The sequence below is a fragment of the Taudactylus pleione genome, unplaced genomic scaffold (assembly GCF_031769625.1).
Source record: "Taudactylus pleione unplaced genomic scaffold, aTauple2 ptg001061l, whole genome shotgun sequence".
Lineage (NCBI taxonomy): Eukaryota > Metazoa > Chordata > Amphibia > Anura > Myobatrachidae > Taudactylus > Taudactylus pleione.
In genome coordinates this window covers 95,001-121,254 of record NW_028285462.1, presented here as the reverse complement: position 1 = coordinate 121,254, position 26,254 = coordinate 95,001, and the positions used below count along the sequence as shown (strand labels likewise).

General features: G+C 48.4%; 1 protein-coding gene across 3 annotated transcripts in view; it reads right to left on the bottom strand.

The window, feature by feature from the left end:
- EPS8 (EGFR pathway substrate 8, signaling adaptor) overlaps positions 1 to 26,254 on the bottom strand; it is a 247,660-nt gene that overhangs the window by 135,325 nt on the left and 86,081 nt on the right. For all 3 annotated transcript variants that reach the window (XM_088461541.1, XM_088461543.1, XM_088461542.1), the window contains one exon: positions 17,256 to 17,389. In XM_088461541.1, the coding sequence (XP_088317667.1) occupies positions 17,256 to 17,389 (134 nt within the window). The remainder of the gene's footprint in view (positions 1 to 17,255; positions 17,390 to 26,254) is intronic.

The following is a 26,254-nucleotide window of genomic DNA, read 5'->3' as shown; positions in this document are numbered from 1 at the left end:
GACCCACAGACCTAGTGGAATGAGCCCTCACAGAGGACCCTTTTTACGGAAGCCATAGAGGACAAACAAGGCGTCCGACTTCCTAAACGAAGAAGTGCGGTCAACATAAATACTTAAGGCCCACACAACGTCCAAAGTGGCCTCACCCACAGAAAGGTCAGGTGAGTTGAAAGCCGGCACAACGATTTCCTTGTTGATGTGGAAACTAGAAACAACTTTAGGAAGGAAACCAGGAAGAGTGCGCAGCACCGCCCTGTTCCTATGAAAAATAAGAAAAGGGGGTCTACAAGAGAGAGCCTTTAAGTCAGAAACGCGTCTGGCCGAAGCAATGGCCAGAAGGAAAATTGTTTTAGCTGTCAGCCATTTGAGATCCACCGAGCCCAGTGGTTCAAACGGCGGTCCCTGGAGAGCCCTCAGGACCACAGCTAAATCCCAAGGCGCCACCGGTGGAACAAAAGGTGGCTGAATTCGGAGAACACCTTGCATAAAGGTGCGCACATCAGGGATTGCAGCAATCCTACGATGGAACCAGATGGACAGGGCAGACACCTGCACCTTCAGAGATGCAAGGCGAAGCCCATGGTCCAGTCCCGCCTGTAGGAAAGCTAACACCCTAGACAGACTGAACTCCAGAGGAGCATAACCTCTCGGTCGACACCACTGGAAGAAGGTATGCCACACACGATGGTATATCCTTGCAGAAGATGGTTTCCGAACCCTTAGCATAGTTTGCACTACAGAGCTGGAAAACCCCCTGAACCTTAACATGGCCATCTCAACAGCCACGCCATCAAAGACAGCCGAGTCAGGTCCGGGTGAAGACAAGGACCCTGTGACAGTAGGTCCGGTCGTAACGGCAACCGCGGAGGAATGTCCACGGACAGCCCCTGGAGGTCTGAGAACCAGTGCCGCGGGAGCTATCAACAGGAGCGTCCCTCCTTCCTGTTTGAATTTACGGATTACCCGTGGAAGAAGGGAAAACGTAGGAAATAGATAAGCAAACCGGAACGTCCACTGGACGGACAGAGCATCCACCAGAGACGCCTTTTCGCCTCTTGTGCGAGACCCGTACACCGGCAACTTGTTGTTGTGCTGTGACGCCATGAGGTCCATCTCTGGAAGACCCCACCTATCCACCAGAAGTTGAAAGACATCCTGGTGCAGAGACCATTCCCCCGGATAAACGTCCTGGCAACTGAGAAAGTCCGCCTCCCAGTTTAGGACTCCTGGGATGAATACTGCTGATATGGCCGGGAGACTGCACTCCGCCCAAACCAGGATTCGGGACACCTCTACGAGTGCCGCCCGACTTCGGGTTCCTCCTTGCCGATTTATGTAGGCCACGGTGGTGGCGTTGTCCGACTGGACCTGCACGGGGTGACCTTGGAGAACCCGATGTGCCTGCTGGAGAGCATTGAAAACCGCGCGGAGCTCCAAGATGTTTATTGGAAGCTCTGTTTCCGCCTGAGTCATATGCCCTGGAAAAAGTGTGGACCCGTGACTGCTCCCCAGCCTTGGCATCCATTGTCAACAGGACCCAATTCGTCACCCAGAATGGATGACCCTTGTTGAGATGGGTCGTCTGCAACCACCAGGCTAGGGACAGGCGAACCTCCGGAGTGAGCATCATCGTCTGGGACTTCAGACTCTGAGGCAGTCCATTCCATTTGGACAGGATCAGGTGCTGCAGAGGTCTGGAGTGAAACTGGGCATATTCCACCATGTCAAATACTGACACCATGGAGCCCAGTAACCTCATCACCGAGTGTAGAGACACCCGGCGGCTCTGCAGACAACTGCGCACCCTCAACTGTAAGGCAGAGATCTTTTCCCCGTCACAAAGATCCATTGCTGTCTCGAGTCCAATAACGCTCCGAGGTGTAGAATCCTCTGAGACGGGACCAGGGTGGACTTCTGCCAGTTTATTAACCAGCCGTGCCGTTGCAGTACCGCAATCGTCAGGTCAAAGTGGCGTAGAAGGAGCTCTGGAGATACTGCTACCAATAGAAGGTCGTCTAGGTACGGCAACATGCGGACTCCCTGCAGCTGCAGAGAAGCCGCCATGACCGCCATAACCTTGGTGAACACACGTGGTGCTGTCGCCAGGCCAAAAGGTAACGCCTGGAACTGGTAGTGATCGTTGCGGACTGCAAACCTGAGGAACTGTTGATGGCGTAAAAGAATAGGGACATGCAGGTAAGCATCCTGTATGTCGAACGACACCATGTAATCCCCATGTTCCAGCGCCAGAATGATGGACCGTAGGGTCTCCATCCGAAACCTCGGCACCCGCAAGGACTTGTTGAGTGCTTGGAGGTTGAGGATCGGACGGTACGACCCATTGGGTTTCTGCACCAAAAACAGATTGGAATAGAAACCCTGGCCCCTCTGGGAGAATGGAACAGGCACTATAACTCCAGCCTGGAGCATAGTGTGCAAAACCTTCCGCAGTTCCGTGGCTTTGTTCCGGTCTGATGGAAGACCCGTGGTGAAGAATCGGGATGGGGGCCTGTGCCGAAAGGAGAGGGCATACCCGTGAGAAACCATCTTGTGAACCCAATTGTCTGTCGTAGTCACCGACCAACACTGGGCGAACTGCAGCAGGCGGCCTCCCACTCTGGAATCCCCCAAAGGGAGGCCCGGACCGTCAGGCCGCAGGCTTGTCATCCGACTTAGGGGCCGGACGTCTGGTACTCCAGGCCTGTTTCCGGGGCTTGGCCGATTTTTTGGGGCCAGCCTGTCGGGGAAAAGACTGTGCTTTAGGCCTACCCTGGGCCCTGTAAGGCCGAAAGGACGGTGTACCTGAACTGGAAGGAACTGCAGCAGACGGGAGACAGGCAGATTTGGCTGCCGCCAGCGTGGCTACAATTTTGTCCAGATCCGGACCAAATAGGACTTCTCCATGAAAAGGCAAAGCTTTAAAGCCCTTTTTGGAATTAGTGTCCGCCTTCCAAGATCGCAACCATAAGGTGCGACGAGCAGCTACAGCTGCCGAAGAAATCCGAGAAGTTAGGGTACTGATATCCAAGGCCGCTTCATTGATGTAAGTGGCCGAGTCCAGGAGATTGCCTACCAACTCGGTCTGTTCAACCAAAACCAAACAGTCGGAGTCTAAAGACGCCTCTAAACTATCCGCCCAGCGCTCCATAGCTCTGGCTACCCATCAAATGGCCATAGCCGGCCTGGCTGCACCCCTCCCAGCGAGGGAGTAAACGGACTTTAGGCAGATCTTCACCTTACGATCTGTGCGGACAGCCCGAATAAGTCCAGGAATATAAACTTTGGACCTAGCGTCCGACTCTTTAGTATGGAGAGGTTCTTGGTCAAAAAGATCCAGAATCTCCCCATCATCAGAAGTCCCGTCGTCATCCTCATAAGGAGCTGACAAAGATGCCACCGGCCGCTTATGTGGCAGCAACACAGACTCCCCTTGTAACACGTCCGATAAATGCTGTACAGAACTTGTCAGTGAATTAACCCACGCAGGCTCCTGAGAGACCTAGGGAGGAGAAATAGGGAGACTGTGGGGTACCATCAATTGTCTCGGGAAACCCTGCATGGGTGACGACACCACTGACTGCTGGGACAATCCCATCTGTGAAAACGTAGGCTGCGGAGCTAGCTGGCCCACTAGGGTTCTAAGCGCTTTGGCGAAACAAGCCCAGGGCGGTTCCTGCACCAGAGCTGTGACAGTAATTGGCCGCGCCAATAAATAACACTGTCGACATATCCCCTCCGCGTTACCCTCCCCCTCCGCTATAGGTACCTTGCACGTAGTACACATAAGCTGGAGAGGAAAGTCACTCTCAGACATGATGGTAAGTATGTGACCCCTCTCACTGATACTTGTTAGCATAGTGGGAGAACCACCCTGCAATCACCGCACTGCAAGGGCTTTAGCAGAAAAAGAGCAGGGACAGTGAAATGTCTGACAGTAGAAAGTGAAAGTACAGGCAGCAGACGCTAGCAGAAGTCACATACAATGCAAAGAAATCAATTCCTGCACTATCAGCGCTGATCCTCAACTACAAAGACACGGAGCCTGGTAGGACACAGCGCTGCATACACAGACCTGAACCAACAGAGGAGAAGTATGCCGGGGGACCCAGACCGCGATACCACCGATCTTCAGCGTCCAGCAGCGCTCACCATGCTTCCAGCAAAAGATGGCCACCGAGGAGCAGAGAGGAGGCCGGCCTGGTGGAGGAGCATTGCCACAGGGCCAGTCAGCAGAGCAGAGAGGGCTGTGTGCAGCGGGGGAGGCGTCGGCTGTGTTACAGGGAAGGCGCGCTCACCTGACATGCAATTAACCCCCATGGGACACCGCAGCGCTACCGTTCAGCCGCGGTCCGCTGTCCCAGGGGTGTAGTGGAAGCGCAGGTTAGTTACCTGGATCCACGCTACAGCCAGTCCCCAGGGAGCCCCCTGCCTGGGGACTCTGGACCATGTTTCAGCAGGGACCCACCGCGGGACCCTGCTGCTTACCTGCTGCCCCCTTGAATCCGGCCATGGTCCCAAACATCTGGGGTCACCGCTAGCTGTGACCCCAGATGCTTACCAGCATCCCTGGATCAGTACCGGCGTTCTGGTACCGGCGGGGGTGTAGGGAAGACACCCCCGCCAGTACTGACTGTCCATGCTGTACATCCAGATGAGCAGCCACAGCTGCTTGTGAAGAAAACTTCAGGGGCTAATCTTAGCCCCCTCTAAACAGGTGCATCTGACCCCCGGCCGGGCACCAAACTAAACAGATGCCTTGGCTCGGGGGCGGGGTATAGGAGGGGGACCCTAGTGCATCCTGGGAGGCTGAAAACTTTAACTCTATGGTGCCCGATGCCTGACATCATCACCTATACCCCAAGGTATCCTGTGGATACCCTATGGGCCCTGAGGTGACCGGTTCCCAGTGCAGGATGGGATGTCAAGCTAACTGGAGCCATGGAGGACATCACTGGAGCCCGATCACTGGAGGTAAGTGCTATTAAGTGAGGGGGAGTTGCAGGGGTCGCGATTGCAGGGGGCAGGGCTTAGCAGCGGCCCGGTCGGCACATGCACTTGTCACGGTATTTTTAGCGAAAACATCATAAGTGCGCGGAGGGGATTCGCATGGACATAGCTTTATCGCCAGCTCTGGCCCTGCAAGGGATTTTTAGTAAATCCCTGTGATATTGGCTGAATTCGCATTGCGGTATTAGCACACTACAATTTGCATTCAAAATGCGGATTGCAGTAAATAGAGCCCATAGTAATAACCAGCCAGCAGTACACAATCAGGGTATGGCTAGTAATGCAGTGTGACACCCTTTACAAATACAGGTAAATGTGAACTAATAATGAACCCCTACACACCTGGAAGATGAGGGTTAAACAAGAGCAACAGTGACAGATATAACTGACAGTATATCACCACAGCAGAGCTAGCACAAGTCACATGCAATGCATATAAATATACTTATAATGGGCACTGAATCAACTACTCAAGGCTCAAAAGGCTGGTAGGATTTGTGCGCTGTATAACCTGGCCCCAGGGAGACTGGACCAGAATATCCTGAGACCTGTAGCTTCAGAAAAGCCCTGATTAATGGCTGCTGAGCGTCTCATATAGGGAGGAGGGTGAGGAGCTCAGAGGTGGGAAACCTCTTGTGAGGGATCGCGCTCTGGGCTGGGGGAGGGGCTGCCGATGGAGAGCCTACCTCCCTGCTGCATCCACTGCCGGCCTCTACATGGTCCCCGATGTCAGCTTTTAACTGCCCTGGTGGTCTAGTGGGGGAGCGGATAAATCAGTCGCCCCACTGCAGCATCCTCCGGCAGGTCTCCACCGCCGGAGGTAAGAACTGCACAACACACGATTTCCCGCAAGTGGGGAATCGCCTTACCTGTTCTTCTCCGTTTGTCCAGCTGTAGCCCTGGGTCCTCAGTGGAGCAGCTAGCAGAGCCCCGCTGGCGCCCGCCGTAATCACAGGACCACTCACCGTTGTTGCTGAGCCAGTGGAGGCAGTTGAAGCAGCAGCATAGGCGACCATTAGGACACATTACTGCTTGCTCAGATAGATAAAAAAAAAAAAAAAAATCATAAAAATAAAGCTTGGGGCTGCCTAAGCAGTCCCCCTGTCTCAAAGTGCGACTGGTCCTGCTGGCACTAAACATAAAACTGTCTGCCTGTGGCTGGGAGCAGGGTATATGTGGAGGAGGACCGGTGCATCCTGGGAGCTAAAGCTTAGACTTGATGCCCAGGACACATCAACCACACACCCCATGGTATCTCTGAGGATCCCTACGGACCCTGCAGAAGAAATAGAAAACGAAGGTTACCTAGACATGAGTGAAATAAGAATCCTGGGGTTTTTGCTGATTGGCTGTCTTGACAGCCTTGTTACTAGGCAGACTAAATGGTTAGGGGTCAGGTGGTTTGTTAGCTGACCAATGCCTGGAATTGTGGGTGTGCATGTGACTATCAGTATAAAAGGAGTGATTGGCATTTGATCTGCCTCTTTGGTGATTTCTGGAGCCCACCCTCCAGCCCAAAACTTTGCTGTTTGTATTTTGTTGTGTATCAATTTTTCCTTATTCAGGGAAGGCGCAGCATGGCGGGAGAACGCTGCATCTCAGTGGCTTTATTGTGCCGCAAGAGAGCGTTGTGAGGGCGCTGGACCTCGATGTAAAATGACGAGTCTGTCCTTCTCGTACGAGGGGACCCGAGCGCTTTTTTACGGAAGCGTGCGGAGTAGACTGGCCCAGGAGGGAGGCGAGACCTTCATGGCTTAAGTGCGTCTTTAGGGGGAACGTTTTAGTCGTTCCCCGTTTAAGTCATTTTGAAAGCTAGAACTGAGTATGCAGCGTCTCCTGGCCACCATGGTTAGGTGAATTAATTAATTAATTAATTCAGAAATAAAAGATGTGACCTTTTATCCAAGCTGTTATGGTGTCCGTCTCTTTCTTTATTAGATAAGTTAAGTGCTTAGTTAATTAAGGTTGGTTAAGGTATTTAATTAGCAATAAGCCAATGGAGATCTTATGACAGTTGGGAGCTGATTGGCTTAGTACATCTGCCCCTAAGATCCCAGAGTGCCACAAAATGCATCATACAATGTCTAATTCTCTACTGCTTGAAAATAAGTAACAATTAGTTTGTCAGATGCCAGGTAGGTGTCCACAATGCTAGACACCTGTATTTTCAGTTCAATAAGCAAGACCTAATCTATCCTTAAGAGAATAAACAAACCATGGAATGGTAGATGAAGCAGGACAAGCTACTTTAGGTTTGCACCCAAATCCCATAGTAAACAGCGTTGCGTTTTCTGGCTTAAAAAAAGTATCTCAATCTAAGTACTTCAGACTTCCCCACGACCACTATATCTGCATGCTCTGACAAGATAGGACATCAGGACTTGAATGAAGAATCGGTCACAAGCACAGAAGCTCTGACCAAGGTGGCAGAGGCCAATTTAGTTCACAGGTATTCCCCAAGCCATGGACAAGGCAGCCAGGATGGAAGAACTGTGGGCCTGATTCAGAGCTGAACGCTCTGACCAGAGCGCTCGCTCTGAATCAGGCCCATCCTATTTAAATGTGGAGCGGCCTTTTGGACGCTCGCATAGCTGTGGGTTACCACCCACAGCTTATGCGAGCGTCCATGATGATGGTCGCGATGGTCAAAGACCAATCGTGCTTGCGACGAGACCCTGCGGTAGAGCCAGAGTCACTTCCACTGACATCATTACTGATGTCAGTGGGGCCGGACTCAGACGGTAGGCGTTCCCATGGGAACGCCTCCGTCTGGCAGCCACGCCCCTGGCACGCCCACCAAAGGGGGCGTGCTGTCACTCACCATCGACAGCACGCCCCCTTTGGTGCGAGACCCCGAGCGACGTATTTCTCGTCGCTCGCCGGGTCTCGCGCATGCGCGCGACGGAGCTCCCTCCGTCGTGCGCATGTGCATTCGCCCAACATCGAACCGCTTGCGAGCGGGTCTGAATGACCCCCTGTGACCACCCCTACAGCATATACACATGATGGGAAAGGACAGATGTACCCAAGCACACAAAACCTCTTTGTGTAAAGCCCATTCTTTGGGATTGATTTGTTATTGACGGAGACAATTGGTTGTCATCGCCTGTAATGTGAAGCGCAGGAAAGGATATCTTCTGCCCATGGCGTGACGGTCTGTACTTCTGTCGTCATTCTTCTGGTGCCACCTTGCAGCATTATTATTAGTGTAATAATCATTGTTTATGTAAATAGTGCCACCAGTTGTGCAGTGTTGTACAGAGAATATTTGTCATTCACTAAAGTCTCTGAGGATCATTCAGACCCGGTCGTTAGCGCCGATGCGCTCGGACCAGGTCGATGGCCCCCCACAGAGCATGTGCACGATGGCGCCAGCGCCGTCGTGCGCATGTGTGAGACCCGCTACGACCGACAGCGCCGGTCGTAGCGGGTGTCGATCTAAAGGGGGCGAGCTGTCGATATTGATTGACAGCTCGCCCCGTTAGGAAGGCGGTCAGGGGGGGGTGGCAGCCCAAACGGAGGTGTTCCCGTGGGAACGCCCACCGTTTGGGGGCGGCCCCACTGACATCACTAGTGATGTCAGTGATGAGCTTCCGGCTCAGACAGAGCCAGAAGCTCTCCGGGGCTTATGACAAGGGAGACCCTACCCTAGGGTCTCGTCGTAAGCCCCGATGGTCACAATGGTCTCTGACCATCGCGACCATCACCGGAGCGGTCGTTAGAGCTGTGGGTGTTAACCCACAGCCTAACGACCGCAACAGAGGCGGCCGGTCAGGATGCAAGTGGCCACCCAGTTTCTGAGCGACCGCTTGCATCCTCCGACCGCCTCTGAATGAGGCCCTCTGTCCCATTGGGGCTTACAGTGCACAATCCCTCTAACACAAACACATATACTACAATACATTTTAGTTGGCAAAAAATAAACCTACCAACTTGTTTTTTGGAGTGTGGGAGGTAATCCGAGTACATGGAGGAAACTAGCAGGATCCTGCAGCCTTGGACCCTGACACAATCCAATGGATTTACTTGTAACCTTTGTGAAGCTTAATGATATGAAATACAGAAACCGATCTGTGATCCCAGAGTGAATAGATCCAGTAAAAGTCTGACAGAATGCTATTGTGATGAGAACATTCCTATATATCTCCTGGAGATGGAGGAGTTATGCTATAGACCGCCAAGAGGATGTAGGAAGAGTTACACAATATATCTCCAGGGGATGGAGGAGGAGACACACTATATACCTCGTGGGATGTAGGAGGAGACACACTATATATCTCCCAGGGATGTAGGAGGAGTTACAAAATATACCTCCTGGGGATGTAGGAGGAGACACACTATATATCTCCCGGGGATGTAGGAGGAGTTACGCTATATACCTCCCAGAGGATGTAGGAGGAGTTATGCAATATACCTCCTGGGGATGTAGGAGGAGTTACGCTATATACCTCTTGGGGATGTAGGAGGAGACACTATATACCTCCTGGGGATGTAGGAGGAGACGCACTATATATCTCCCGGGGATGTAGGAGGAGTTATGCTATTTACCTCTTTGGGATGTAATTGGAGTTATGCTATATTCTTCCTTGGGACGTAGGAGTAGTTATGCTATATACCTCCCAGGGATGTAGGAGGAGACACACTATATATCTCCCGGGGATGTAGGAGGAGACACACTATTTCCCTCCTTGGGATGTAATTGGAGTTATGCTATTTCCCTCCTTGGGATGTAATTGGAGTTATGCTATATTCTTCCTTGGGACGTAGGAGTAGTTATGCTATATTCTTCCTTGGGACGTAGGAGTAGTTATGCTATTACCTCCTTGGGTAGTAGGAGGAGTTAGGCTATATACCTCCCAGGGATGTAGGAGGAGACACACTATATATCTCCCGGGGATGTAGGAGGAGACACACTATTTCCCTCCTTGGGATGTAATTGGAGTTATGCTATTTCCCTCCTTGGGATGTAATTGGAGTTATGCTATATTCTTCCTTGGGACGTAGGAGTAGTTATGCTATATTCTTCCTTGGGACGTAGGAGTAGTTATGCTATTACCTCCTTGGGTAGTAGGAGGAGTTAGGCTATATACCTCCTTGGGATGTAGGAGGAGTTATGCTATATACCTCCTTGGGATGTAGGAGGAGTTATGCTATATACCTCCTTGGGATGTAGGAGGAGTTATGCTATATACTTCCTTGGGACGTAGGAGTAGTTATGCTATATACCTCCTTGGGTAGTAGGAGGAGTTATGCTATATACCTCATTGGGATGTAGGAGGAGTCACGCTATTTATCTCCCAGGTATGTAGGAGGAGTTACGCTATATAAGTTCAGTCTCCCATATCCAAAATGCTTGGGACCAGGGGTATTTTGGATATCGGAACATGTCGTATTTTGGAATATTTGCATACCATTGAAATATCTTGGGAATGGAACCCAAATCTAAACAAAGAATGCATTTATGTATTATATACACCTTATACACACAGCCTGCAGGTAATTTTATACAATATTTGTAATAATTTTGTGCCTTAAAGTTTGTGTACATACATTAAATTAATTTATGTTTCATATACACAAAGCCTGAAGGTAATTTTTCAGCCTCCCAGGATGCACTGGGGTCCCTCTCCTATACCCCGCCCCTGAGCCAAGGCAAATCAATTACGTAACAAGCCATAGGCCGGAGGAGGAGAATAAAGAGAGAGAAGAAAGTCCGGAACACACGGAATCACATTCTCACCAGAAGGAGACGGAAAAAACGGTGACCAGATTAAAGCCCATCTGCAGTACAGGTGCGACAGGGCGGGAGTCCTGTGGAACCCTATGGACTTCGCACAAATAGAGATAACAAGGGTAAGTTCTTACCACATCTCATTTTCTACCATACCATAGGGTATCCACAGGATACCTTGGGGATGTCCAAAAGCAGTATCCTTTAAGGGTGGGGATGCTCCTGTGCTGGAAGGAGAATCCGCCGCCCGAAGGAAGCATCCTGAGAGGCGAAGTCATCAAATGCATAATACCTCATAAATGTATGGACAGAAGACCACGTGGCTGCCTTGCAAAGCTGAACAGCAGAGGCACCACGGCGAGCTGCCCACAAAGGACCCACAGGAAGGCCTTCATGAATGTAAGCCTCAGAAATCGCCATACAAATCCATCCTGCAAAAGTTAGCTTAGTGGCAGGCAAACCCTCCTTATGGAAACCATAGAGGACAAACAAAAAGTCTGACTTCCAAAATGAATTGGTACGGTCAACATAAATCCTTAGAGCACGTACCACATCCAAGGAGGCCTCACTAGCCAAGAGGTCTGGGGAATTAAAGGCCGGTACTATAATTTCCTCATTAATGTGGAAACTAGATACCACCTTAGGTAGGAAACCAGGGCGAATGCGAAGCACCACCCTATCCCTATGAAAAATCAGAAAGGGAGGGCGACATGAGAGAGCCCCCAAATTTGACTCCCTTCTGGCCGAAGCAAATGGCGGTCCATGGAGAACCCTCAGGACCACAGCCAAATTCCAAGGAGCCACTAGTGGAACAAAGGGAGGCTGAATGCGAAGCACACCTTGCATAAAAGGTGCAGACATCAGGAAGAGTAGCATTCCTATGCTGAAACCACACTGATAGGGCAGAAACTTGCACCTTCAGGGAAGCAAGGCGAAGACAATGATCTAAGCCCGCCTGTATGACAGCCAAAACCATGGATAACCTAAACACCTGAGGGTCATAGCCTCTAGGGTGACACCACTCCCAGCTCTGTAGTTAGCACCATGCTTAGAGCTCGAACAACCCCTGGACCTTAAGAGGGCAGTCTGAACAGCCACGGCATCAAAGACAGACGACCCATGTCCGGGTAATGGCAAGAACCTTGAGACAACAGGTCCTGACGTTGAGGTAACAGCATCGGAGTGTTTATGGAGAGACTCCGAAGATCTGAGTACCAGTGACATCTGGGCCACGCTGGAGCTATCAGCAGGAGCATGCCTCCTTCTTGCTTGAATTTGCGAATTACTCAAGGAAGAACGGAGGGAAGAGGTACGGAAACTGGAAGGTCCACCAGAGCGTCTACCAGAAGAGCCTCCGTGTCTTTTGTTCTTGACCCGTACACAGGCAGCTGGTTGATGTGTCGGGAGGTCTATCTCTGGAAGGCCCCACTTGTTCAGCAGTAGTGGAAACACCTCCTGGTGAAGAGACCATTCCCCTGAATGCACGTTTTGATGGCTGAGAAAGTCTGCTTCCCAGTGGGAGACTCTTGGTATGAACACTGTCAAAATGGCAGGGACATTGTCTTCCACCTAAGCCAGAATGCAAGACACCTCTGTCAGGGCCACCAGACTTCAGGTTCCTCCCTGACGGTTTATGTAAGCCACCATGGTGGCATTGTCCAACTGTACCTGCACGGGTTTTCCGTGGAGAACATGTCTTGCCTGCTGGAGAGCTTTGAATACTGCCTGAAGTTCCAAGATGTTTATTGGAAGCGTAGATTCTGCTGGTGTTCATCTTCCGTTGGACAAGTGTGGACCCATCACTGCTCCCCAGCCTTGGAGACTGGTGTCCATTGTCAGAAGGACGCAGTCCGCAAACCAAAAGGGGCGCTCCATGTTTAGGTGAGCAATCTGCAGCCACCAAGCCAGAGACAGATGTACCTCCGGGGAAAGCACTATTGTCTGTGTCTTTATCCGATGGGGCAACCCAATCCATCTGGAGAGGATCAATTTCTGCAGAGGTCTGGAGTGAAACTGAGCACACTCCACCATGTTGAACATCGACACCATGGATCCCAGTAACCTCCTTGCTGAGTGAATAGACACTTCAGCGACTCAGCAGGCAACTGCGTGCCTTTGCCTGTAATGCAAAGATCTTTTCCTCGGTCACAAAGATCCTCTGATGTTGGGAGTCCAACAGGGCTCCGAGATGGAGCATCCTCTGTGAGGGAACCAGACTTCTTCCAGTTTATCAGCCAGCCGTGATTCTGCAACACAGATATTGTCAGTTGCAGATGGCACTGAAGTAACTCTGGAGACCCTGCCAACCACAGAGGGCCATCCAGATAAGGCAACCAGCAGACCCCCTGCATCCGCAGGTGGGCTGCCATGACTGCCCTGACTTTGGTAAACACTCAAGGTGCTGTGGCCAGCCCAAAGGGCAGTGCCTGAAACTGGAAAGGTTGATCGACCACTGCAAACACTGGTGTGCTGAGAATATGGGGCTATGCAGGTAAGCAGCCTGAATATCCAGTGACACCATAAAATCCCCAGGCTCCATTGCGAAAAGGATGGAACACAGGGTCTCCATCCTGAACTGAGTAACCCTCAAGGACTTGTTGAGGGACTTTAGGTTGAGGATGGGCCAGTAACACCCATTGGGTTTCTGTACCAAAAAGAGATTGGCGTAATACCCCGTTTCTCTCTGGGGCAACGGAACAGGCACTATAACTCCAGCCTGTAGCATAGAGTGCAACACTTTCCGGAATTCCAGGACTTTGTCTTGATCTGACTGAAGTCCTGTGGTGAAAAACCGTCTGGGAGGCCTTTGCGGGAAGGAGAGGGCATACCACAATGAGACCACTTCTCTTACCCAAGTGTCCGTGGTGGTCAGACACCAGCACTGGGTGAACTGAAGAAGTCGGCCTCCCACTCTGAGGTCCTCCAAGGGGAGGCTCATCCCGTCAGGCTGAAGGCTTATTGTCTGACTTGGGAGAAGGTCATCTTGTACTCCAAGCCTGCTTCTTTGGCTTGGCAGATTTCTTGGCCGCTGAATGTCTCGGAAGGACTGTATTTTGGACTTACCCTGGGCCCTATAGGCCAAAAAGACGAAGCCCCAGACCCTGATGGGACTGTAACCGATGGCAGACCTGTGAACCTACTGTATATCTAAGGCTGCCTCATTAAAGTACATGGCTGAGTCTCTGAGATTACCCACTAACTCCACCTGCTCAGCTGAAGAGTCAGTGTCCAGAGATGCCTCCAGATTATCTGCCCAGCGCTCCATGGCTCTGGCCACCCAGTACACGGCCATAGCTGGTCTGGAAGCCCCTCCAGCAAGGGAATAAATGGATTATGGGCATATTTCCACCTTGCGATCCATAACATCCTTCAAGGAGGACATGGATGGCATGGGCAGGATTACACTCCTCACTAGGCATGTGACATGAGAATCCACGTGTGGAGGTGTTTCCCATTTGGATTTATCCACGCCTTCTTTAAATGATCTAGTAACTGACTAGATAGAGGAAATACAGTGGCATCTCCCTTAACATCCTTAAAGAAGGCATGTTTAGATTTGGCCACGGGCGGATATAGACTTTAGACTTAGACTCCACCACGAAGGGGCTCCTGGTCTTAAAAGTCAAAAATCTCACCATCATCAGCTGTCATGTCATCCTCATCATACTGATCCGTCTGAGACATTGAAGGCTGCAATGGTGACTCCCCTTCTAAAACGTCCGTCAGGTGCTGTACCGTATTGGACAATAAATTCACCCACGGGCTCATGCGAGACCTGGGGGGCGAAAGTAGGAGACAATGGGGTACCATCAACTGCCTGGGGAACCCCTGCATGGGTCATGAGACCACCGCCTGCTGCGATAACTCCATCTGGGGAAACGCAGGGGGCATAGCCAACTGGCCCACAAGGATTGTAAGTGCCTTAGCAAAACAAGCCCAGTGCAGTTATTGCACAGATGCAGTGACAGAAATCGGGCGTGATATAATATAAACATGCCCTACATAACCCTAAGCGTTCACATCTCCCTACGCTAACTGTACATTACATGTGGTACATTTTAGCTGAAGAGGATATTCTCACTCACACTCCGTTACACTCATCATGTCTGAGAGTATGTGAATCCCCACACAAACAAACCAGTTTACTGTGAGGTAATGAATACCCTTCAACACTGCACCGCAAGGGCTTTAGCAGAGGAAGAACAGGGATAGTAAAATGGCTGACAGTCAGAAGTGAAAGTACAGTCAGACAGTGCTAGCATATAGTCACACACAATGCAGAAATAAATTACCTGCACTACAAGCACTATGATCAACTACACAGACACAGAGACTGGTAGGAAACAGTGCTGCATACGCTGACCTAATCGGAGGAGAGGAATGAGGGGGACCAGGACCGCGATGCCACCTGTATCAAGCGTCCAGCAATGTTTGCACACTTTACAAAAAATGGCTGCCGAGGAGCTGAGAGAAGGCGGGTCCGGGGAAGGAGCGCTCACACAGGCAGCCAGACTGCAATGGAGAGGAACTGTGTAGCGGAGAAGGCGCCGGATGTTAGACAGGGAAGGAGCGCTCCCCTGACAAGCTATTAACCCCTGGGACGCCGGAGCGTATCCTCACCGCTGCAGCCCGCTGTCCCTGGTGGTCTAGTGGAAGGCACAGGATCAGTACTTGGCCCCAAGCGCATCCTGTCCCCAGGGAGCCCCCTGCCTGAGGACAACATGGAATGTGAATAGGCGGGCACCCTCCGCGGGAACCCGCCGCTTACCTGAAATCCCCTTGAATCCGGTCACAGACCGGGTACTCCTGGATCCCAGCTAGCTGGGACCCCGGAGACCCACCAGCATCCCCGGATCAGTACCGGCGTTCAGGTCCGGCGGGGTGAAGGAGCGACAGCATAAACGTCTGTTATGACAGTCAATGGTGTTCCGCTCAGCTTGTACAGCCAAAGCTGCCTTGTAAAATAACTTCAAGGGCCATTACAGCCCCATTCTCCATCTGGTGATCCGACTCCGAGCCGGGCACCTACGAAACTGATTGCCTTGGCTCGGGGGCGTGGTATAGGAGAGGGAACCCAGTGTATCCTGGGAGGCTGAAAACTTAACTCTGTGGTGCCGTCATCGCCTATACCCCCAAGATACCCTATGGAAACTGAAGTAGAAATATTTCGGCATATTTGGATGTAGGAGGAGTTACACTATACACCTCCCTGCAGGGATGTAGAAGGAGTTACACTATACACCTCCCTGCAGGGATGTAGGAGGAGTTACGCTACACACCTCCCTGCAGGGATGTAGGAGGAGACACGCTACACACCTCCCTGCAGGGATGTAGGAGGAGACACGCTACACACCTCCCTGCAGGGATGTAGGAGGAGACACGCTACACACCTCCCTGCAGGGATGTAGGAGGAGACACGCTACACACCTCCCTCCAGGGATGTAGGAGGAGACACGCTACACACCTCCCTGCAGGGATGTAGGAGGAGTTACACGCTACACACCTCCCTGCAGGGATGTAGGAGGAGTTACACGCTACACACCTCCCTGCAGGGATGTAGGAGGAGTTACACGCTACACACCTCCCTGCAGGGATGTAGGAGGAGTTACACGCTACACACCTCCCTGCAGGGATGTAGGAGGAGTTACACGCTACACACCTCCCTGCAGGGATGTAGGAGGAGTTACACGCTACACACCTCCCTGCAGGGATGTAGGAGGAGTTACACGCTACACACCTCCCTGCAGGGATGTAGGAGGAGTTACACGCTACACACCTCCCTGCAGGGATGTAGGAGGAGTTACACGCTACACACCTCCCTGCAGGGATGTAGGAGGAGTTACACGCTACACACCTCCCTGCAGGGATGTAGGAGGAGTTACATGCTACACACCTCCCTGCAGGGATGTAGGAGGAGTTACACGCTACACACCTCCCTGCAGGGATGTAGGAGGAGACACGCTACACACCTCCCTGCAGGGATGTAGGAGGAGACACGCTATACACCTCCCTGCAGGGATGTAGGAGGAGTTACGCTATACACCTCCCTGCAGGGATGTAGGAGGAGTTACACTATACACCTCCCTGCAGGGATGTAGGAGGAGTTACGCTATACACCTCCCTGCAGGGATGTAGGAGGAGTTACGCTATACACCTCCCGGGGATGTAGGAGGAGTTACGCTATACACCTCCCGGGGATGTAGGAGGAGTTACGCTATACACCTCCCGGGGATGTAGGAGGAGTTACGCTATATACCTCCCGGGGATGTAGGAGGAGTTACGCTATATACCTCCCGGGGATGTAGGAGGAGTTACGCTATATACCTCCCGGGGATGTAGGAGGAGTTACGCTATATACCTCCCGGGGATGTAGGAGGAGATACACTAAATGCCTCTTAGTGGGGTTTCTCTTTGCGGTGTCAGGAGTTATTAGGTTCCGTAGAGCAGCCATGAGAATGAAAAGCATAAAATAAGACCAATTCTGGGTCAGGCAATAAGCTGCTGTACACACACTTACAGTCTCCATACTCCGCTTCCCACGCTGACCAGGCTGCCACTCGGCTGCGCACATCCACTTGTGTTACAGATCCCGGAGGTTGGGGAGCAAGAGCTTGGGGGTGTGGGGGGACGTTGTTACCAGCTGATATGGTCCTAATGAAGAAAAAAAGGATTTATCAATTATAACTAACATACAGGATTTATTTTCCCAGAATCTGAGAATGAATTCAGCTTCACATAAAGTCAACAATGTAAACTGCCAATAAACGAAAACCAAGAGTATAAATCCACATCCATTCATCCATGGTACAGACACCACACACAGAGCACAAGCCTTCACTACAGCCAACGTCCGTATCCCAGACTTCATTGTATTTTACTACTGTGTATCAGGAGCAGGCTGCTCGGAGCAGTGTTCTAGACTTACATTGTATTTTAGGATATAATCACCTATATAAGAAGGCAGTGGTACATGTATGTGATATGTATGGGGATGGGGGTGAAGGAATACATGTAATAATAAGCAGTGATTAGACCCTCAGGATATAATCACCTATATAAGTAGGCAGTGGTACATGTATATGATATGTATGGGCATGGGGATGGAGGAATACATGTAATAATAAGCAGCGATTAGACCCTCAGGATATAATCACCTATATAAGTAGGCAGTAGTACATGTATATGATATGTATGGGGATGGAGGAATACATGTAATAATAAGCAGCGATTAGACCCTCAGGATATAATCACCTATATAAGTAGGCAGTAGTACATGTATATGATATGTATGGAGATGGAGGAATACATGTAATAATAAGCAGTGATTAGACCCTCAGGATATAATCACCTATATAAGTAGACAGTGGTACATGTATATGATATGTATGGGGATGGAGGAATACATGTAATAATAAGCAGTGATTAGACCCTCAGGATATAATCACCTATATAAGTAGGCAGTGGTACATGTATATGATATGTATGGGGATGGAGGAATACATGTAATAATAAGCAGCGATTAGACCCTCAGGATATAATCACCTATATAAGTAGGCAGTGGTACATGTATATGATATGTATGGGGATGGGGATGGAGGAATACATGTAATAATAAGCAGTGATTAGACCCTCAGGATATAATCACCTATATAAGTAGGCAGTGGTACATGTATATGAAATGTATGGGGATGGGGATGAAGGAATACATGTAATAATAAGCAGTGATTAGACTCTCAGGATATAATCACCTATATAAGTAGGCAGTGGTACATGTATATGATATGTATGGGGATGGAGGAATACATGTAATAATAAGCAGTGATTAGACTCTCAGGATATAATCACCTATATAAGTAGACAGTGGTACATGTATATGATATGTTTGGGGATGGGGATGAAGGAATACATGTAATAATAAGCAGCGATTAGACTCAGGATATAATCACCTATATAAGTAGGCAGTGGTACATGTATATGATATGTATGGTGATGGAGATGGAGGAATACATGTAATAATAAGCAGTGATTAGACCCTCAGGATATAACCACCTATATAAGTAGGCAGTGGTACATGTATATGATATGTATGGGGATGGGGATGGAGGAATACATGTAATAATAAGCAGCGATTAGACCCTCAGGATATAATCACCTATATAAGTAGGCAGTGGTACATGTATATGATATGTATGGGGATGGAGATGGAGGAATACATGTAATAATAAGCAGCGATTAGACCCTCAGGATATAATCACCTATATAAGTAGGCAGTGGTACATGTATATGATATGTATGGGGATGGAGGAATACATGTAATAAGCAGCTATTAGACCCTCGGGATATAATCACCTATATAAGTAGACAGTGGTACATGTAAATGATATGTATGGGGATGGGGATGGAGGAATACATGTAATAAGCAGCTATAAGACCCTCAGGATATAATCACCTATATAAGTAGGCAGTGGTACATGTATATGATATGTATGGGGATGGAGATGGAAGAATACATGTAATAATAAGCAGTGATTAGACCCTCAGGATATAATAACCTATATAAGTAGGCAGTGGTACAAGTATATGGTATGTATGGGGATGGAGATGGAGGAATACATGTAATAATAAGCAGTGATTAGACCCTCAGGATATAATCACCTATATAAGTAGGCAGTGGTACATGTATATGGTATGTATGGGGATGGGGATGGAGGAATACATGTAATAATAAGCAGTGATTAGACCCTCAGGATATAATCACCTATATAAGTAGGCAGTGGTACATGTATATGGTATGTATGGGGATGGGGATGGAGGAATACATGTAATAATAAGCAGCGATTAGACCCTCAGGATATAATCACCTATATAAGTAGGCAGTGGTACATGTATATGATATGTATGGGGATGGAGGAATACATGTAATAATAAGCAGCGATTAGACCCTCAGGATATAACCACCTATATAAGTAGGCAGTGGTACATGTATATGATATGTATGGGGATGGAGGAATACATGTAATAATAAGCAGTGATTAGACCCTCAGGATATAATCACCTATATAAGTAGGCAGTGGTACATGTATATGGTATGTATGGGGATGGGGATGGAGGAATACATGTAATAATAAGCAGTGATTAGACCCTCAGGATATAATCACCTATATAAGTAGGCAGTGGTACATGTATATGATATGTATGGGGATGGAGATGGAGGAATACATGTAATAATAAGCAGTGATTAGACCCTCAGGATATAATCACCTATATAAGTAGGCAGTGGTACATGTATATGGTATGTATGGGGATGGGGATGGAGGAATACATGTAATAATAAGCAGTGATTAGACCCTCAGGATATAATCACCTATATAAGTAGGCAGTGGTACATGTATATATGATATGTATGGGGATGGGGATGGAGGAATACATGTAATAATAAGCAGTGATTAGACCCTCAGGATATAATCACCTATATAAGTAGGCAGTAGTACATGTATATGATATGTATGGGGATGGAGGAATACATGTAATAATAAGCAGCGATTAGACCCTCAGGATATAACCACCTATATAAGTAGACAGTGGTACATGTATATGGTATGTATGGGGATGGGGATGGAGGAATACATGTAATGATAAGCAGCGATTAGACCCTCAGGATATAATCACCTATATAAGTAGGCAGTGGTACATGTATATGGTATGTATGGGGATGGAGATGGAGGAATACATGTAATAATAAGCAGTGATTAGACCCTCAGGATATAATCACCTATATAAGTAGGCAGTGGTACATGCAGAGCCGGATTAAGGGGGGGGCACAGGGGGCGAGTACCCCCGGGCCCCCCTCTCTCAGGGGGCCCCCCAGCCAGAGCCCACTGATCCAGCTCTGGCACTAGAGCGTCCAGACAACATTCTCTGCTTACTGCCTGGCCGGCTATCGTAGATGCAAAGGGTGCAGGCTTTCAAAAAGTGCCAACCCTGCTCCCTGCACACAGCCATGCTGCACAAAGAGTTACACAGTCACAGGTACAGTAGCAGCAGTCTGGCTTGCAGGGACCACGCCTCCTACAAGCGTCACTATAGAGAGACGGACCAGGCGGACTGGACTAGAGACTGAACAGTGAGAGAACACACACATCTGAAAGCGGAATCGGTATGGAATCCGGGCTGCTGCATGGCCGGCGGTTCGATTCCCGGCAGCGCCTGGCCGACAAAAGCAGAGTTCCCGGCAGTGGAAGCCCGACAGCGCTGGAAATCCCGATCGTCGCTAAGGTAAGTATAAACTAACCTAACCTAACCCCCTAAACCTAACCCTCCTTAGGGGTGCCTAACCCTAACCTCCCCCCCAAGTGCCTAACCCTAATCCCCTCTCTAAGTGCCTAACCCTAACCCCCCCTTCCCCGCTGCCTAAACCTAAGTCCCCCTGGGGGGTGCCTAACCCTAAGTCCCCCCTGGGGGTGCTTAACCCTAACCCTCCTTCCCCCTAGCCTAACCCTAACCCTCCCAGGGGTGCCTAACCCTAAGTCCCCCACGGGTGCCCTAAACCTAACCCTCCCCCCCGTGGCTGTCCGCTCGCGTCGCCCGGCATCCCTTCGATCGGGATGCCAGGCGCCTGTCTCCCGGCGTCTGGGAAATGACAGGCGTCTAGATATAGACGCCCGGCATTTCACCCTCGCCGGGATATGACAGTCGGGAAGCCGGCTGTCGGTATTAAGGCAGTCGGTTTCCGGAGTGTATACCCTGAAAGCAGCTGCACTCTGCTGATAAGAATGTAAAGCAAACTAGTATGGAGTCTGGACTATGGAGAGGTGAGCACCCACCCCACACAGTAGTGAATGTTACAGTCTGCAGCAGTGCAGGCAGACGCAGAGCTCACTGTGGCAGGGGGGCCCATATCCCATACACACTGCCACGAAATGTAAAATGTCATATCCCTTTGTACAAAATGTATTTCTTTTTTTGTACTAATGTTTATGCCCCATAACACTGTAAGGCATCTTGTCACATGGAAGCAGTGACAAGTGGATGTGGGTACAGGGAATTGCTGCTTCCTTTATACTATACTGGTTAAAGGGAAAGTGTGTGCACCTTGAAAGGGAACCCCTTCAAAATATTTCTATGGGCCTTACAAAGGTATCTACACCCATGGGCGGTTTAAGAGAGTAGTGGGCTGTGGAAAGCTTCTGTGCGCCCCCCCCCCTTCTCCAACAGCACTGTAGCCCCTTTGTTGTGCGAGAGTCTACTGTGCATGCTCAGGTCTCTAGGAACATGGCGTACCCACTATGTTCCTGAGACTTCTCTGTTGCTCATGCGCAAACCTCCAGGAAAATGGCTGCAGCACATTTTCCTGGTGATTTCTGTCAGGGCTAGCCGACGCAGGACTCCAGAGAGGTAAGTTTAATGGGTGCAGGGTGTGCGGTGTAGACCCACACACACAATGGGCACAGCCAGGGAACGGTGCTGACAAGAGGGGGAGGGCCCCCCTGTCTTAAGTGCCCCGGGCCCCCCAAAGGCTTAATCCGGCCCTGGGTACATGTATATGATATGTATGGGGATGGAGGAATACATGTAATAATAAGCAGCGATTAGACCCTCAGGATATAATCACCTATATAAGTAGGCAGTGGTACATGTATATGATATGTATGGGGATGGGGGTGGATGAATACATGTAATAATAAGCAGCGATTAGACCCTCGGGATATAATCACCTATATAAGTAGACAGTGGTACATGTAAATGATATGTATGGGGATGGGGATGGAGGAATACATGTAATAAGTAGCGATTAGACCCTCAGGATATAATCACCTATATAAGTAGACAGTGGTACATGTATATGATATGTATGGGGATGGAGGAATACATGTAATAATAAGCAGTGATTAGACCCTCAGGATATAATCACCTATATAAGTAGGCAGTGGTACATGTATATGATATGTATGGGGATGGGGGTGGATGAATACATGTAATAATAAGCAGCGATTAGACCCTCAGGATATAATCACCTATATAAGTAGGCAGTGGTACATGTATATGGTATGTATGGGGATGGAGATGGAGGAATACATGTAATAAGTAGCGATTAGACCCTCAGGATATAATCACCTATATAAGTAGACAGTGGTACATGTATATGATATGTATGGGGATGGAGGAATACATGTAATAATAAGCAGTGATTAGACCCTCAGGATATAATCACCTATATAAGTAGGCAGTGGTACATGTATATGGTATGTATGGGGATGGGGATGGAGGAATACATGTAATAATAAGCAGCGATTAGACCCTCAGGATATAATCACCTATATAAGTAGGCAGTGGTACATGTATATGATATGTATGGGGATGGGGATGGAGGAATACATGTAATAATAAGCAGTGATTAGACCCTCAGAATATAGTCACCTATATAAGTAGGCAGTGGTACATGTATATGATATGTAAGGGGATGGAGGAATACATGTAATAATAAGCAGCGATTAGTCCCTCAGGATATAATCACCTATATAAGTAGGCAGTGGTACATGTATATGATATGTATGGGGATGGAGATGGAGGAATACATGTAATAAGCAGCGATTAGACCCTCAGGATATAATCACCTATATAAGTAGGCAGTGGTACATGTATATGATATGTATGGGGATGGAGGAATACATGTAATAAGTAGCGATTAGACCCTCAGGATATAACCACCTATATAAGTAGACAGTGGTACATGTATATGATATGTATGGGGATGGAGGAATACATGTAATAATAAGCAGCGATTAGACCCTCAGGATATTATCACCTATATAAGTAGGCAGTGGTACATGTATATGATATGTATGGGGATGGGGATGGAGGAATACATGTAATAATAAGCAGTGATTAGACCCTCAGGATATAATCACCTATATAAGTAGACAGTGGTACATGTTTATGGTATGTATGGGGATGGGGATGGAGGAATACATGTAATAATAAGCAGTGATTAGACCCTCAGGATATAATCACCTATATAAGTAGGCAGTGGTACATGTATATGGTATGTATGGGGATGGAGGAATACATGTAATAATAAGCAGCGATTAGACCCTCAGGATATAATCACCTATATAAGTAGGCAGTGGTACATGTATATGATATGTATGGGGATGGGGATGGAGGAATACATGTAATAATAAGCAGTGATTTGACCCTCAGGATATAATCACCTATATAAGTAGACAGTGGTACATGTATATGATATGTATGGGGATGGGGATGGAGGAATACATGTAATAATAAGCAGCGACTAGACCCTCAGGATATAATCACCTATATAAGTAGGCAGTGGTACATGTATATGATATGTATGGGGATGGAGGAATACATGTAATAATAAGCAGTGATTAGACTCTCAGGATATAATCACCTATATAAGTAGGCAGTGGTACATGTATATGGTATGTATGGGGATGGGGATGGAGGAATACATGTAATAATAAGCAGCGATTAGACCCTCAGGATATAATCACCTATATAAGTAGACAGTGGTACATGTATATGGTATGTATGGGGATGGAGATGGAGGAATACATGTAATAATAAGCAGTGATTAGACCCTCAGGATATAATCACCTATATAAGTAGGCAGTGGAACATGTATACGTTATGTATGGGGATGGAGGAATACATGTAATAATAAGCAGCGATTTGACCCTCAGGATATAATCACCTATATAAGTAGGCAGTGGTACATGTATATGATATGTATGGGGATGGGGATGGAGGAATACATGTAATAATAAGCAGCGACTAGACCCTCAGGATATAATCACCTATATAATTAGGCAGTTGTACATGAAATGTAGGTTGCGTACTTTGTTGAAAAACTACCACGCAAATTTTGGGCGAAAAAAAAAACCGTTGAAAATGGTTTTAATGTATTGGTTCTGATTTTTCGGGGAACGTTATGGACGCGTCAAGTGTTTTAAACATTGCACGTGGTCGCATCATATAACTGTTTTTAAGATTACGTTTTTACTACACGAAAATATACTTGCTTCCAATTTATCATACCCCCAGGTTACGTGGGACAGTAATCTCCAGGAAAAATAATTGTTTTTTTATATTTTCAATGGTTTTTTTTTTTAAATATGCAACTGACGAAAAAAGTTTGGGGTAATTTATCATAAGGGCCCGGCCCCACATTTTAAGCCAAAAATAGTGATTTTTCATTTTTTTTCTCTTGGTCCGGGATGGAGAAAACTTTTCTCCAGTTTTTTTCTCCATTTTCGCCGCTATTTGAATACGGCCCAAGGTGTGAAATGTATAGTGATAGTTTGCACCATCACTTTACTGCCGAGTCCAGACCCAGCTTACCTACTGCGTAATCACAGTCATTACTCCGCACATGGCCAATGTATAGGCTCCCGGCAGATTCTTCTCAGACACAATAACTGTGATAACGTACAGAAGCCTCTATCCTACAATGGTTGAAGTCATGTACAGATGGCGTTTGCTGGTAGTGCGGGGTCAGGCCCAGAGAAAGTTGCAATTTGGAGGTGATAAAACCTGATAGAGAAAGCAGTTCCCATTGAGAATCACCCGGATGTCAGCAGCAGGATGTCTTTCCTGCGCTCAGCCCAGACACACATATATACATACACATATACAGACACATATACACACACACACACACACACACACACACACATATACACACTAGGGGTGTGCACCGGCCACTTTTCGTGTTTTGGTTTTGGATCTGGATCTTTCTTCGTGTTTTGGATCTGGATTGGTTTTGCCAAAACCACCCTTCCGTGTTTTGGGTTCTGGGTTTTGTGTTTTGGATCTGTATTTTTTTGAAAAAAAGCATAAAAACAGCTAAAATCACAGAATTTGTAGGTTTTTCTGCTCCTATGCTATTATTAACCTCAATAACCTTAATTTCCACTCATTTCCAGTCTATTCTGAATACCTCACACCTCACAATAGTGTTTTTATGTCCAAAAGGTTGCACCGAGGTAGCTGGATGACTATGCTAAGCGACACGAGTGGGCGGCACAAACACGTGACCCATCTAGGCGTGAAACTGCAGTGGCAGACAGGATGGCATTGAAAAACTAGGCCCCAAACTGTACATAATGCAAAGAAAAAAAAGAGGTGCAAGATGGAATTGTCCTTGGGCCCTCCCACCAACCCTTATGTTGTATAAACAGGACATGCACACTTTAACAAACCAATCATTTCAGCGCCAGGGTCTGCCACACAACTGTGGCTGAAATGATTGGTTCGTTTGGGCCCCCACAAAACAAGCTGGCAATTAATCTGTCCCTGCACAAACTGGCTCTACGGAGGCAAGAAGTCGGCCTCATCCTCCTCATCCACAGATTCCTCACCCTCTTCAGTGTTATGTACATCCTCATCCTCACAGAGTATTAATTCGTCCCTGCTGGAACCACAGGTCCCTCTGTACGTTCTGGAGGCTGGTCTCCCTGGAAGAGTTGATCATTCATTTTATGAACATCATCTTCT